This window comes from Equus caballus, chromosome 6, assembly GCF_041296265.1.
Source record: "Equus caballus isolate H_3958 breed thoroughbred chromosome 6, TB-T2T, whole genome shotgun sequence".
NCBI classification, from domain to species: domain Eukaryota; kingdom Metazoa; phylum Chordata; class Mammalia; order Perissodactyla; family Equidae; genus Equus; species Equus caballus.
Window position 1 is genome coordinate 48054426 of NC_091689.1, and position 15256 is coordinate 48069681.

The 15256-nt window shown below is 37.1% G+C and overlaps 1 protein-coding gene across 8 annotated transcripts in view; it reads right to left on the bottom strand.

Annotated features, from left to right (window-relative positions):
* Positions 1-15256, bottom strand: part of LOC100060538 (natural killer cells antigen CD94) — a 41591-nt gene that overhangs the window by 20548 nt on the left and 5787 nt on the right. For 5 of the 8 annotated variants that reach the window (XR_011440246.1, XR_002808626.2, XR_011440247.1 and 2 more), the window contains exons 2-7: positions 5030-5188; positions 4526-4645; positions 2586-2684; positions 1620-1739; positions 442-513; positions 148-299 (exon numbers count right to left, since the gene is read on the bottom strand). Coding sequence is in view for 3 of the 8 variants with exons in the window: in XM_023643080.2 (XP_023498848.1) it covers positions 148-299; positions 442-513; positions 1620-1739; positions 2586-2684; positions 4526-4645; positions 5030-5063 (597 nt within the window). In the remaining 5 variants the exon portion in view is untranslated. The remainder of the gene's footprint in view (positions 1-147; positions 300-441; positions 514-1619; positions 1740-2585; positions 2685-4525; positions 4646-5029; positions 5189-15256) is intronic. The other 3 variants (XR_002808627.2, XM_070271997.1, XM_070271998.1) reach the window with 1 other exon arrangement.

The following is a 15256-nucleotide window of genomic DNA, read 5'->3' on the forward strand; positions in this document are numbered from 1 at the left end:
CTGAAGTGGAGTATATCTGAGATAGGTGAGTGAAAAACGAAGCAAAAGAGTGCCCCTTTCCCTGGTTTTAGAGCTGCAGGTGAGCCCTTCCTTTGGTACCTACAATATGTTCGTATTCCAGAAGTAAAGAATGAAATATAATCTCACCATCAATATGCCCCTTTCTGTCTTTAAAAATGTAGCATTCAAAGTGACACAAAGATCAGAACAGTTTAACCAAGAGACCATTTCCGCGGTTTGGTGGTAGCAGTGGTCTCTGTATTGCACCCAGTTATTCAGAGAATGTCCACACCTGTCTCCTAGGAAAGAAAATATTTAAACCTCAGAGTTCACAGAACCTCACAAACAAGGCCTTACGGCTTCATAAGTTTTCCCTCTTAAAAGATTGAGGCTGTTATTAAGAATTATTATTAACTCAGAATTTTTTCCCTTCCAGATTACCTTGCATGGTCTTTAGTTCTTCTAAAGCCTCAAGGAGATACACATTCTGGTTTTGGAGCCACTTCAGGGTTTCTACATGAGACAACAAGACTTAATATTAGATGAGAATACATATTACATTTTATTTTTGTACTATTTCAAGAGTCATAATAATGACAATAATCAAGCAGCAAAATATGCAAATAATTTTAGTCCAGCCTCTTTCCCTACTGAATTAGTTTCATCTTTTGCTGAAATAATCAATGGCTTAGAAAGCAGCCTTTAAAAATGCACAACATAGTGATTGTTGTCAACAATGTTGTATTATAAATTCAAAGTTGCCAAAAGAGTAGATCTTGTTTTTAACACAAAAAAGAAATGATTATTATGTGACATGATAAAGATGTTAGCTAAAGCTATTGTGGTAATCATATTGCAATATATAAATGTGTCAAACTAACACGTTGTACACCTCAAACTTACACAATGTTACATGTCAATTATATTTCAATAGAAAAAAAGAAACCAGCCTTTTAGCAAGGTCAATCACTAAAGGACTCTCAAATGGCTGATTTAATTATTCAATAGAAACTTGACACCTCACAAGAAAAAGAAAAAACTAGTATTTTAATGCAAGTCCTTTGTAAAATATTTATTTATCATCAACATAGACTCTTTTTATATTACAATTTATTTAGCAAAAATGAAGCTATATGATTACTCTAGTATTTTAAACTCCTCTCCTTAAGAGGCATTTAGAAGCTACGAAAACACCATTACTTTTCAGATATTCAAGTTCTTCTATTTCCATGCCCCCTGAACATCTTGCACATCCCTCTACTGCACACCTTGACACTTTGGTTTATTTTTGGTTTATATGTTTTTCTCTGAGCCTCCCAAGGGCAGGGTTCATATTCTATTTATTGTCAAACACCAACCTAATGGCTGGCATGTAGTGTGCATTGAATAAGCTAATTAATTAATATAGGAGGCTATGCTTGATAATTGTGAAATTCACTCAGTTTTAAAGGATGACGTGAAGAAGCCATGAAGCCCAAAAGAGGGAAGAAGCCATCAAAATTGCCATGCTGCTGTATTAGAGAGCTGCCTACTGCATTATGCAACTAACCATTTTAAGGCTGCAACAAGAAAAACAATATAGCATTCTATAAAATTGTTTATTCTAGCTCTAATATTACCTGTGTTTTCATCAAGAATCTTTTGGACCCGAATAAATGTTTCTGCTTTGTTTTTGAAAGACTCAATCCATTGGTTAAGGCTCTTCAGCTTCTTTTCTGATAACGGAACACTTTGAAAGTCTAAGAACAAGAATTCAAGACATGTAAAACACATGCTCAATTATGAGCAAGTATTGAATTAGATTATGAAGTTTAAATCTTATAGTTTTTTCTTAATAAAAGTTCCCCATAAATGTTCTCAAATTATGAAAAGATATTTAGCTAAGTATGTTTTCATTTACCCACTATTATTTCTAAAGTCTATGCCTAAAGCTAAAATATCTCAATATCTTATAAGATTGAATGTGTTTACATTGGTAAAACAATGGTTAAAATCAATTAAAACAGAGAACAACAACAAAAATCATATCAAATAAATCTTTTGCCATCATGACTGGTTGATATAGTGTACAGAATTTCACTTTCTAAACAAAATTATAGAATTTCAAGTTCAAACTAATGTTACCAATGAGAAACTACAATTTTTAAATAACCAGTTGCAAATAATTTTAATAATAAAGAAAATATTCTCTTTATCCAATTTAGGCTGCTGGAGGCATGGAAATTGGAACTAAATTATAAAAGAAGTTACTTTCTATTTTCAAAGTAAAGACAGCCACAAAACCATCAAGCTAAATTTCTAAGTTGTAATTTTCAAAATAATAATGTTAATCAGTCATTACTATCAGTATCTTCTGCAGAAATTACAATCATGTAGTCTCCCTTGAAAAACATATGTAGTTATTGAGAGCTCACAAGGTCAAATTCATCCTTAAAGTAAAAAATTGTGGTACTTTCATGTCATTTTTTCCTGTTCCCTGTTCAAAGTGGCAATAAAATATTTACCAAAAGCTTTTATCTGAAACATGTTTAAAGAAGTAGAATCTGATAATCTATTCCTTCCTTCCTCTCATTAACCAGACTTACAGTGATAACCAAAGAATGCACACAGCACCAAGAGCAGCAGGCTGCAGACTCCCAGGATGGCAGGAATTGTTCCACATCGAGCAAAGGGAAAAGGAGAAGCTAAGAAACAGGATGAGTGATAATCAGAGATAAGGTGAGTTCCAGTAATTTGAAAGAATAATATCATTATTTTGCATTTACTATTGTTCTTAAACTGTCTTAAGTTTTCTGAAAGAAAATATCCAATGTGTGAATTACTATGAACTATCAGGCTAAATGAGGGGAAAAAACTTATTTAAGAGGATGTGCAGAAAAAGGGTTAACATAGCAGACCTGACTGCTATCCTCAAAGGACTGCTTACAAGGTTGGCCTTGGCTGATGTCTGGAAACCTGGATTTCAGGAGGGTTCCCACCATGAAAAGAGTGACTCACTATGCCGAAACTGTTTGTGAAAGCAATACTGTTTGTGCTGAACATCTGTCTTCCTTCTGGAAGTCTGGGATTTTGCTACATGCCAGCCAGAGCCTATGTGATCAATCCCCGGTGAAGATCCTGAACACTGATTCTCCTAGTTTCCCTGGTGGGCAACATGTGACACATTGTGACAATGTGTTGCTGGGGCAATTCATGTGACCCTGTGACTCTACTGGGAGAGGACCCTTAGAAGCTTGAGCCTGGTCTCCCCCAGACTTCACTCCGTGTGCCTTTCCCTTTGCTGATTATGCTTGTTGTCCTTTCGCTGCCATAAATCTGAGATCTAAGTACAACTGTAGGCAGAGTCCTGTGAGTTCTAGTGAATCATCAAAATTGAGTGTGGTCTTAGGGACCTCTAGCACAGATGAAATTTTTAAATACAAGGTGTTATTAAATACCTTTAATATTAGGCATAAAATTTCAGTTCAGATTACATTATCTTCATTAATATGATCAAATGCAGAAATGCTTTATTTTAAACCTATGCTATTATTAAGATGGAATTCTTTAGTTGAACTTGATGACTAGTACCATGTTCCCCTCACAAAAAAATTACTGTAAATTTCAGGGAAAGTTTAAGCCAGATGATATTTGCTTTAGGCCTAGAACGTCTATAATTTTATTAAATTTCACAAAAATAATATGTTATATCCCCACATTCTAGAAGCTAAACTTTCAGACATCATTGTTTATAATCTTTTTGTTGATATGTTTATTTCCCACAAAAGTAAATTTAGGTACTCCAGTGTAAAAAGTATATATTTCCTTATATTAGAAAAGAATTGCACTTTTGTAACAAGGTAAAAAACTGCATCAAAGAGAATGGTTATATTCATAATTTATGTCCAAAACATTCTTTAATTTTCTGAAAAATGTAACTCAGTAGCTATCAACCAGGGGCAATTTTGCCCCAAGGGGACATTTGTAAATATCTCAAGACATTTTTGGTGTCATAACTGAGGGGCCGGTGCTACTGGAATCTTGTAGGTGGAAGCCGGGGGTGCTCTTAAGCATCCTACAATCCTACACGCACTACAGCAACGAGCTATCCCGTCCAATGCATCAGCAATGCTGAAGTTGAGAAACCTTACCCTAACTAAATGATGTTAAGTTTAACTATGATCTAAAGGAGGCAATCAACTACTAGTGTTTTATTTTTGAGTCCTTTTACATATCTACTGAATTTTAAACTCTGATCATCTTGCGTAGTCTCTCATTTTCATGTGAGGAAACAAGACAAAATTAGGACAAATGGCTTCTTTTTTATCTTTAAACATTCCCCTTAATACATGAGATTTTCAAAGTGAGCAAATATGCTTTTTTTAACTCCTCTATATATTTTAAAATATTTGAATCTCTATATTTTGTTTAAATAGAAAAATTCCCAAATAGTAACACCTAGAGAGTAGTAAAATAAAGGGAAAATTTACCTTCAGATAACAAAAAGAGAACGTAGAAGAATAAAATCTGGTTATTTATACTTTACCATCTACGTTGGTGCGCTCAGGAACTGAGCCCCATTCATCCTCTGCAGGAGGAAGAGGAGGAAGAGCAAGAGGGGGTTCCAAGTCCACAATAGGGATTGTCTCTGTCTGCTCTGTGGTTTCTTTTAGCACAACAAATATGTAATTAATTTATAACTTTGTAAAGCAAATGAGATTAGAAGTTGATTCTTTTCAAAGATCGCTAGAAATATAAATGCAGTAACAATAAAATCGAAAACACTCCAAATCACATTTCTACTCAATGGCCCATCCAGTTCTCCTAAAACTATTTAAATTGATTGCACTTTGGATCTAGCCAGGAAATAGATAATTATTTCCGTTAATTATATTTAAAGGCACTCTTTTAGGTATGTGGGAAATATTAAAGAAAATATAAGACATTTATGCCCGTGTTATAATCACAATCAGCAGTGATGATAGATTAAAATAACTAAAATTTTATTTTCATTAAAATAGTATAGAATATTTACATTAAAAAAAAATACCTGGACGTGGTTCAGAGTCTGAAGCATTTGACATTATGGAGCCTTTTGGGTGATTTCTTGTCCCAATGGTGAGGAAGAGCCCACAAAGATGTTGGTAGGTGAATGAAGTGATATTTCTGCCACTATCCTCCTAGAGTTGGTGAGAAGTCCAGACCTAGGCTAAAGTGGGACAGCTACTTACAGTTGTATGATACTAATTTACTTTGGTAAAAACCACAGAGGAAACATGAATCAATAACTGGATATACTTCTAAGAGATTTGCAAAAATTAAAATTGCCCCTATTTAATTGAATTATGTACAACAAGCCTTTTAGTAGCATCTGTTTGGTACAGATGTGCAAATATGTTTATTTAACTCATATGAGCATAGAAAATTATTTACACTGGTGATCATAGGTAGCAAGACTACGGGCAAGAGGAAAAGATTATTCATATTTGCTTCATTATTAAGCCTCATTATATATATATGTATTATATTTATCATGTTTTAAAAGAAATTCTAATAGAAATAGGGAAGTAAAAGCAAAGAGTGATTCAGCATTAAAAAAATCATGCTGTGGGCAAACTTTATCCTAGAGAATGCTAATAGCTGTATTTTATTGAAAGACCAGAAATGTTAGAAACAATGTGTGTCCATAAATGAAAGACTGGTTAATTTTCTATTAATATAATGAAATGCTATACATTCAATGTAATCAATGTAATCACTTTATTGAAATTTGCTTTATGGCATAGACATATATTCATGTAGAGAAATTGACTGAATAAAAAGACTACGTCAAACTAAAAAGCTTCTGCACAGAAGGGCAAACTATTAACAAAATGAAAAGGCAACCTACGGAATGGAAGAAAATATTTCCAATTCATTTGTCTGATAAGTGGTTAATCTCAAAAATATATAAAAAAATTCATAGAAGTCAATAGCAAAAATTAAAAAAGATCTGATAAAAAATGGACAGAGGAACTGAATAGACATTTTTCCAAAGAAGACGTACAAATGGCCTACAGGTACATAAAAAAGTGCTCAACATAATTATCATCAGGGAAATACAAATCAAGGCCACAATGAAATAACACCTCACCTCTGTTAGAATGACTATCACCGGAAAGACAAAAGATAAAAAGTATGGCCAGGGTGTGGAGAAAAGGGAACTCATTTGCACTGTTGGTTGGAATATAAATTGATGCAGCACTAGGGAAAACAGTATGGAGGTTCCTCAAAAATTAAAAATAGAACTACCATATGATACAGCAATCCTGCTTCTGGGTATATATATGCAACAGAAATGAAAACTAGATCTTGAAAAGATATCTGCACTCCTATGTTCATTACGGCATTATTTGTAATAGCCAGGATATGCAAGCAACCTAAGTGTCCATCAACTGATGAACGGATTAAGAAAAGAAGCTGTGATATATATATGCACACAGGCATACACACATACACACACACACACAATAGAATAGAAGAAAATATTGCCATTTGCGACAACATAGATGGACCTTGAGGGTATTATGCTAAGTGTAATAAGCCAGACAAAGACAAATAGTGCATGGTATCATGTATATAGAATCTCGAAAAAAAAGTCAAACTCATAGAAACAGAGAGTAGAAAATTCATTTCCAAGGGGTGGGGGTGGGAGAAATAGGGACAAGTTGATAAAAGGATTTATACTTGCAGCTATAAGGTGAATAAGGTCTGAGGATCTAATATGTAATATGGTGACTATAGTTGACAACACTGCATTGTATAATTGAAATTTTCTAGGAGAGTAGAACTTAAATGTTCTCACCTCTCAAAAAACCATGTGTGGATATATGTGTGTGGTGTGATAGATGTGTTAACTACTAGATGGGAAGTATCCTTTCACAAAGTATATGTATATCAAATCATCACAATGTACACTTTAAATATCTTATAATTTTATTTGTCAATTATACTTCAATAAAGCTGAAAAAAGAAATGTGTAGCTTAAAATCATACAAGGATAGAAAGGAAATGGAAATGTATACTTTAAAATGTTGCCAGTAGATGCCACTAAGCAGTTTATCATGGCTGCTGCTTATATTCTTCTTTGAATTCTAATGTATTTTTAAAAATTTTTTATAAAGAGCATGCTTTACATTTGTAAGAATGTCAAATAACAAATAATACTTAAAATTGTTAAATAGAAAATCAGCATATCATTTATTCACCTTCGTTCATTTTTCATATCAGTCCAGGCATTATTTTCCAATTTTTCTTCTGTTAATAAATTTTCCCCTTTTCATTTAGAAATCATAGCTGCACAACGAATTTTTTAAATCCAGTGATAATAATCTATATAAAGGTGAAATCCTGAAGGAAGTTTAGAGCATGTTAAAATAACATAATCTCGGAGAAGGGGTGGAGCAAAATGGCGGGGTGAGCTGACCCAGGATTCTCTCCCCTCCAAAATACAACAAAAGATTGGAAAAACTGAATTTCAGAGAATAAATCTAATGCCAACATGTTTGAGACCTACCATACCAAGAAGGCAGAGATCATAAACCTTGCTGATGGCCTCGCAGGCACTGGAACGGGCAGGAGAGAACGTCACTGCCCCCCCTAGAGTCTGCGATCCCTGCTGCGTGGGTCCGGGAAGGAGCGGGGGAGGGGCCACACGACTGGGGGATCATCCAGGACTCCTGCCGCTGGTTCAGTGGAGACCCGCTGACGGGGGAAAGCTTCCATGCGCGGGGACCCCATAAACGCAGGGCCTCAGGAGATCAGAGAACAGAACTGATCTGAATCCAGATCAGCACACAAGAATAGCAGCCCCTCCCTCCCGGCAAAACACACTGGGAGCGCCATCTTGCCCGAAGGTGGAGAGCTCAGAACACATGGCTCTCGACCCCCATCTAGTGGCGACAGGGTGTAACTGCAACCGAATTCTACCACCATGTGAAAAAACTGCTCCTCTACCATCCAGCAATTTATAAAAGCCCCAGACCAGAAGGAAAACAATAAAAACATCGAATTAAGTCCTGAGGACTTGGAATTAGGTAAACTAAGTGATAATGAGTTCAGAGCAGCTATAATCAAAAAACTCAATGAGGTAGACAGAAAGATAGAGAAACAAGCCAATGAATTCTGGAGTTACTTCACAAAAGAGATTGAAATCATAAAGAAGAATCCAACAGAATTACTAGAGATGAAAAACACAATGGACCAGATAAAACAGAATATGAATTCCCTGAATGCCCGTGTAGCCACCATAGAAGAGCAAATTAACATAATTGAAGATAGACAGGCTGTATGGCTCCAGACAGAGGAAGAAAGAGAACTAAGAATTTAAAAAAATGAAGAAAATCTCCAAGAGAAAGTGGATTCAATGAGGAGTAAGAACTTAAGGATCATAGGAATTCCCAAGAACGTGGAAAAGGAAAATGGAGCTGAAAGTGTGCTTAACGAAATTATTGAAGAGAAATTCCCAAATCTAGGGATTGATGGAGAAATGTGTGTAAAGGAAGCTTTCAGATCTCCTAGATTTGTCAGTGTAAAAAGACCTACTGCAAGGCACATAGTAGTACAATTGGCAAGAAGGAAAGATAAAGAAAGAATACTCAGGGAAGTAAGAAAAAAGAAGAAAATAACCTATAAAGGAGCCCCTAGCAGACTTTCAGCATATTTCTCTACAGAAACCTTACAAGCTAGGAGAGAATGGAGTGATATATTCAAAGCTTTAAAAGATTAAAATCGTCAGCCAAGAATACTCTATCCAGCAAGAATTTCCTTCAGATATGAGGGAGAAATTAAATCTTTTCCAGACAAACAAAAGTTAAGGGAATTTGTAACTAAAAGCCCTCCACTACAAGAAATCCTCAAGAAGCCTCTCATACCTGAAAAAAGAAAAAAGGGAGAAAGGGGTCACAATCCACAGACTAGGGAGACCAATGGATAGAACCAGAACAGGATAGCAAATATTCAACTGTAGCATTCAGGTAAAGGTAAGGAAACTACCAAAGCAAGGACGATCTTATCACTCTAACTACAAATTCATAACATGAGTTGGAATAAGAAATGAAAATAATTATTTAGGAGGGGAAGAGCAAAGGGACTAAATCAGTCTAGGCCAAGTAAGTAAGAGACCACCAGAGAATAGACTATATTATACATGAAATTCTAAATACAAACTTCAGGGTAGACACTAAAATAAAATACAGAACAGAGTCACAAATCATAAATAAGGAAAAATCTAAGAAACCCAGCATAAGAAATTGCAGTATTAAATGCATAGGCTAAAGGACACAAGAAAAGACACACAGGAAAACAAGATAATGAGTGACAGATTGACAGCATTAAGTCCACATGCATCAATAATCACTCTCAATGTAAACGGATTGAACTCTCCAATAAAAAGACACAGAGTGGCAAAATGGATGAAAGAACAAGATCCAACAATTTGTTGCCTCCAAGAAACAGACCTCAGCCCCAAGGACAAACACAGGCTCAGGGTGAAGGGGTGGAGGACAATACTTCAAGCTAATAGCAAGAAAAAAAGGGCAGGTGTTGCAATTCTTATATCAGACAAAGTGGATTTCAAAATAAGACAGGTAAAGAAAGACACATAGGGACAATATATAATGATCAAAGGGACACTTCATCAAGAAGAAATAACGCTTATAAATATCTATGCACCCAACACAGGAGCACCAAGATTCATAAAGCAACTATTAACAGACCTAAGGGAAGATGTTAAAAACAACACAATAACAGTAGGGGACCTCAACACCCCACTCAGATCAATGGACAGATCATCCAGACAGAAAATCAACAAGGAAATAGTGGAGCTAAATGAAAAACTAAAACAATTGGACTTAATAGACATATATAGATCACTTCACCCTAAAAGAGCTGAATACACATTCTTCTCAAGTGCACATGGAACATTCTCAAGGATAGACCATATGTTGGGAAACAAGGCAAGCCTCTACAAATTTAAAAAAATTGAAATAATAACAAGCATCTTCTCCGATCATAATGCTATAAGGCTAGAAATTAATTACAAGAAAAAAGCAGAGAAAGGCACAAAGATGTGGAGACTAAACAACACACTACTGAACAAGCAATGGATCATTGAAGAAATTAAAGAAGGAATCAAAAAATACCTGGAAACAAATGAAAATGATAGCATGCCATACCAACTCATATGGGATACAGCAAAAGCTGTATTAAGAGGAAAATTCATCGCAATACAGGCACATCTTAACAAACAAGAAAAATCCCAAATAAGCAATCTTAAACTACACCTAACTGAACTAGAGAAAAAAGAACAAATAAAGCCCAAAGTCAGCAGAAGGAGAGAAATAATAAAAATCAGAGCAGAAATAAATACTATTGAAATAAAAAAGGCAGTAGAAAGGATCAATGAAACAAAGAACTGGTTTTTTTGAGAAGATAAATAAAACTGACAAACCCCTAGCCAGACTTACAAAGAAAAGAAGGGAGAAAGCTCAAATAAACAAAATCAGAAATGAAAGAGGAGAAATAACAACAGACTCTGCAGAAATACAACAGATTATAAGAGAATACTACGAAAAACTATATGCCAACAGAATGGATAACCTAGAGGAAATGGATAAATTCTTGGACTCCTACAATTTCCCAAAGCTCCCTCAAGAAGAGGCAGACGATTTGAACAGACCAATCACAAGGAAAAAGATTGAAACAGCAATCAAAAACATCCCAAAGAATAAAACCCCAGGACCAGATGGCTTTCCTGGGGGATTCTACCAAACTTTCAGAGAGGATTTAATACCTATCCTTTTCAAGCTATTCCAAAAAATTAGGGAGAATGGAACACTTCCTAACACATTTTATGAGGCCAACATCACGCTGAAACCAAAACCTGACAAGGACACCACGAAAAAAGAGAACTACAGGCCAATATCACTGATCAACATAGATGCAAAAATTCTAAACAAAATTTTGGCAACCAGAATTCAGCAATTCATCAAAAGGATCATACATCATGATCAGGTGGGATTCATACCAGGGACACAGGGATGGTTCAACATCCGCAAATCAATCAACGTGATACACCACATCAACAAACTGAGGAATAAAAACCACATGATCATCTCAATAGATGCAGAGAAGGCATTTGACAAGATCCAACAGCCATTTATGATGAAAACTCTGAACAAAATGGGCATAGAAGGAAAGTACATCAACATAATAAAGGCCATATATGACAAACCCATAGCCAACATCATACTCAATGGGCAAAAGCTGATTGCCATCCTGCTGAAAACAGGCACAAGACAAGGATGTCCTCTATCACCACTCTTATTTAACATAGTACTGGAGGTCCTGGCCAGAGCAATCAGGCAAGAAAAAGGAATAAAAGGAATCCAAATAGGGAGGGAAGAAGTGAAACTCTCGTTGTTTGCAGACGACATGATCTTATATATAGAAAACCCCAGGTTCTTGTCAAGACAGTGCTGTGAGCAGACGTTGAACTCTCCTCCGCCCAAGAACACAACCAGCTTACAACAATTTTGAGAAGAATCACCCTGGACTGAAAACTGAAAACTGGATAAAAAGAACCCCCACGACAAGGGACAGTCCTGATGAAAGCAAAAGAGGCAGTAACTCTGGCCGGAGAGGAAAAAAGCCACCTTTGGGAGCAGCGGAGTTTCTCAGCTGGCCAGGCAGAAGCCAACCTAATGTCCGCAGCCCTCCCTGGAGGAGTGAGATCCGGAGCAGGGGTAAGACTGCTATAACCATCCTTCAGACTCAGTCCAACTGAGATGGGGGTCTTACTATCTGGCTTTGCTGGCTATTAACTGCAGCAGGGACACCCCAGAAAAGCTATCGGCCAAAAGCCGAAAAGATCCAGGTCTTAAAGGGCCCATGCACAAACTCACTCATTGCAGCAACCTAAAATCACCAGAGAGAAGGCTGACTGTCCTTTGGTGAAACAAGACTCACCTGGTGGGCTCTGGGGGCATCTTGGTGAGAGGAGGGTCCTCTCCTGAGACTGAGAAATTGGTGGGGGCCATTGTTCTGAGGTGGTCCAGGCGTGCACATACAGACACCAATGGGGGCCATTGAGGTGCATCCCTTGGGCTGTCAGCCCAGGGGTCTGCTACACCCACTAGAGCACAGATTTAATCCAGTTCAGCCAGGGCAGGCAACCTGCCCAGGGACTGGCCCCACCTAACAGCTAGCCCTCAGGCTACTTTTCAGCCTGCATTGACTGAGTGCCTTGATCCTCTATAGGCAGGCAATGGTGTCTGCCTCTGTGGGGCAGGGCTTGTGTGAGGACCAGGTGAACTATGGGGGGCATTGGGGCAGAGGTGGGGGCCTCTGCAATGTGGCAGTGGAGTACGCTCCAGGGGGTTGAGAAGTGTGCACGGACCAGGACTGTGTTGACAGTGTATGTGGTCCAGAGGGGGATGAGGCTTATCAGTGGCAAAAGACTTGTGCTTTACAAATAGCCATAAAAAGGATCAGCCTCACCTTCCAAAGCCTGAAACAACTGACTGCCTCCATGCCAAGGGCTAGCCCCACTCAGCTGCACTCCTAAGAGAACTGACATCAGCCTTGTTGGCCTCAGGCCTATCACAACTGTATGCCCCTGAGCCTAGCAACCAGTTACAATGGGTACCAACCAAATTAAGAGGACAATTGCAATAAGAGTGTGCTAATAGACTTTGTAGCCAACAGTGCTGAGGCCCCTCCAAACCGGATTTACAAACAGCTGGCCAGGGAAGGAAAGGTCAGACTCCCTGGGTACCTGCAGTGGGAGTAACCCTGCCACAGCAGAAGAACACAAGTAGCCCACAAAGGGGTCACTCCTGGTTCTTATGGTCTGGTGACGAGAGGGAAGCACACTGTTGGGCTTCATAAGGCATCTCATACATAAGGCCACTTCTCCAAGATCAGGAGGCATAGCCAACTCACCTAGTACAAAGAAAATAGCACAGAGAAAGAGGCATAATGAGGAGGCAAAGGAATACTTTCCAAGCAAGGGAACACTACAAAACACCAGAAAAAGAACTAAATGAAACAGAAACTAGCGACCTCCTTGACAAGGAATTCAAAAAATATATAATGAGGATGCTCACAGATATGCAGATAAGAATGGATGAACACAGTAAGCACATCAGCAAAGAATTGGAAGATATAAAAAAGAACCAATCAGAAATGAAGAATACAATACTTGAAATGAGAAATTCACTAGAGAGACTCAATAGCAGAGTAGAGGAAGCAGAATAACGGATCAGCGAGCTAGAAGAAAGATTAGAGGAAATCACCCACGCAGAACAGAAAAGAGAAAAAAGAATTAGACAGAATGAGAACAGTGTAAGGGAACTCTGGAACAATATCAAGCGTGCTAACATTTGGATTATAGGGGTCCCAGAAGGAGAAGAGAGAGACAAAGGGGCAGAAAATTTATATGTCGAAATAATAGAGGAAAATTTTCCTCACCTGAGGAAGGAAACAGACATCCAAGTTCAGGAAGCACAGAGAGCTCCAAACAAGATAAGCCCAAAGAGGCCCACACCAAGACATATTATAATCAAAATGTCTAAAATTAGAGACAAAGAGAGAATCCTAAAAGCAGCAAGCGAAAGGCCACAAGTGACATATAAACGGAAGCCCATCAGGCTCTCAGCAGACTTCTCAGCTGAGACCCTACAGGTGAGAAGAGAATGGCATGACATATTTGAAGTGCTAAAAGGAAAAAACCTACAACCAAGAATACTCTATCCATCAAGGCTGTCATTCAGAATGGAAGGAGTGATCAAGAACTTCCCAGACAAGCAAAAATTAAAGGAGTTTATCACTAAGAAACCAGTTCTACAAGAAATGCTGAAGGGACTTATTTAAGTGGGAAAGTAATTACCACAAATAGAGACAAAAGAAAGAAATTATCAAAAAAAATAAAACAAGACAACAACAAGAAAAAACAGGCAATAAAATCACTTGTAAGGTAAAAGTATAGTAAAGGCAGCAGATCAACTACCTGTGAAGGTAATATGAAGGTTAAAAGACAAATGTACTAAAGTTACCTATTTAAATGATAAGAGGGTAGTGGATATACACACACTAAACAAAAGACTATATATGATGTGAAAAACATATAGTGTGGGAGGAGGGGAGTGAAAAAGTAGAGCTTTTAGAAAGAGGTCAAGCTAAAGAGTCTATCTACTCAATATAGACTGTTATATGCATAGTATATTAAATAGGATCCTCATGGTAACCACAAACCACAAACCTATAACTAGCAGGAAAAAAAGTAACACAAAAGAAATCAAACATATTACTAAAGATAGCCATCAAACCACAAGTGAAGAGAGAAAGAGAAAAAGAAAGGAACTGAGAAGAACTACTAAAACACCCAAAAAAAGGAAAAAGTGACAAAATGGCAATAAATACATATTTATCAAGTTACTTTAAATGTCAATGGATTAAATGCTCCCATCAAATGCCATAGGGTGGCCAACTGGATAAAAAACAAGATCCATGTATATGCTGCATACAAGAGACACGCTTCAGACCTACAGACACTCACAAACTGAAAGTGAAAGGATGGAAAAAGATATTCCATGCAAATGGCAAAGAAAAGAAAGTGGGGGTAGCAATACTTGTATCAGACAAAATAGACTTTAAATCAAAAACTGTAATAAGAGACAAAGACGGGCACTACATAATGATAAAGGGAACAATCCAAAAAGAAAATATAAAACTTGTAAATATCTACACACGCAACATAGGAGCACCTAAATATATAAAGCAATTATTAACAGACATAAGAGGAGAAATAGACAGTAACACAATAATAGTAGGGGACTTTAACACTCCACTTACACCAATGGATAGATCATCCAAACAGAAGATCAACAAGGAAACATTAGCCTTAAAGGACACATTAGACCAGGTGGACTTAGTAGATATATACAGAACATTCCATCCAAAAACCCCAGAATACACATTCTTTTCAAATGCCCATGGAACATTCTCCAGGAATGATCACATATTAGGCCACAAAACAAGTCTCAATAAATTTAAGAAGATCGAAATAATACCATGCATCTTTTCTGACCACAAAGGTATGAAACTGGAAATCAACTACAGAAAGAAAACCAGAAAAGCCACAAAAATGTGGAGATTGAACAAAATGCTACTGAACAATGATTAGGGCAAGGAAGAAATCAAAGAAGAAATAAAAAAATTCCTGAAGACAAATGAAAAT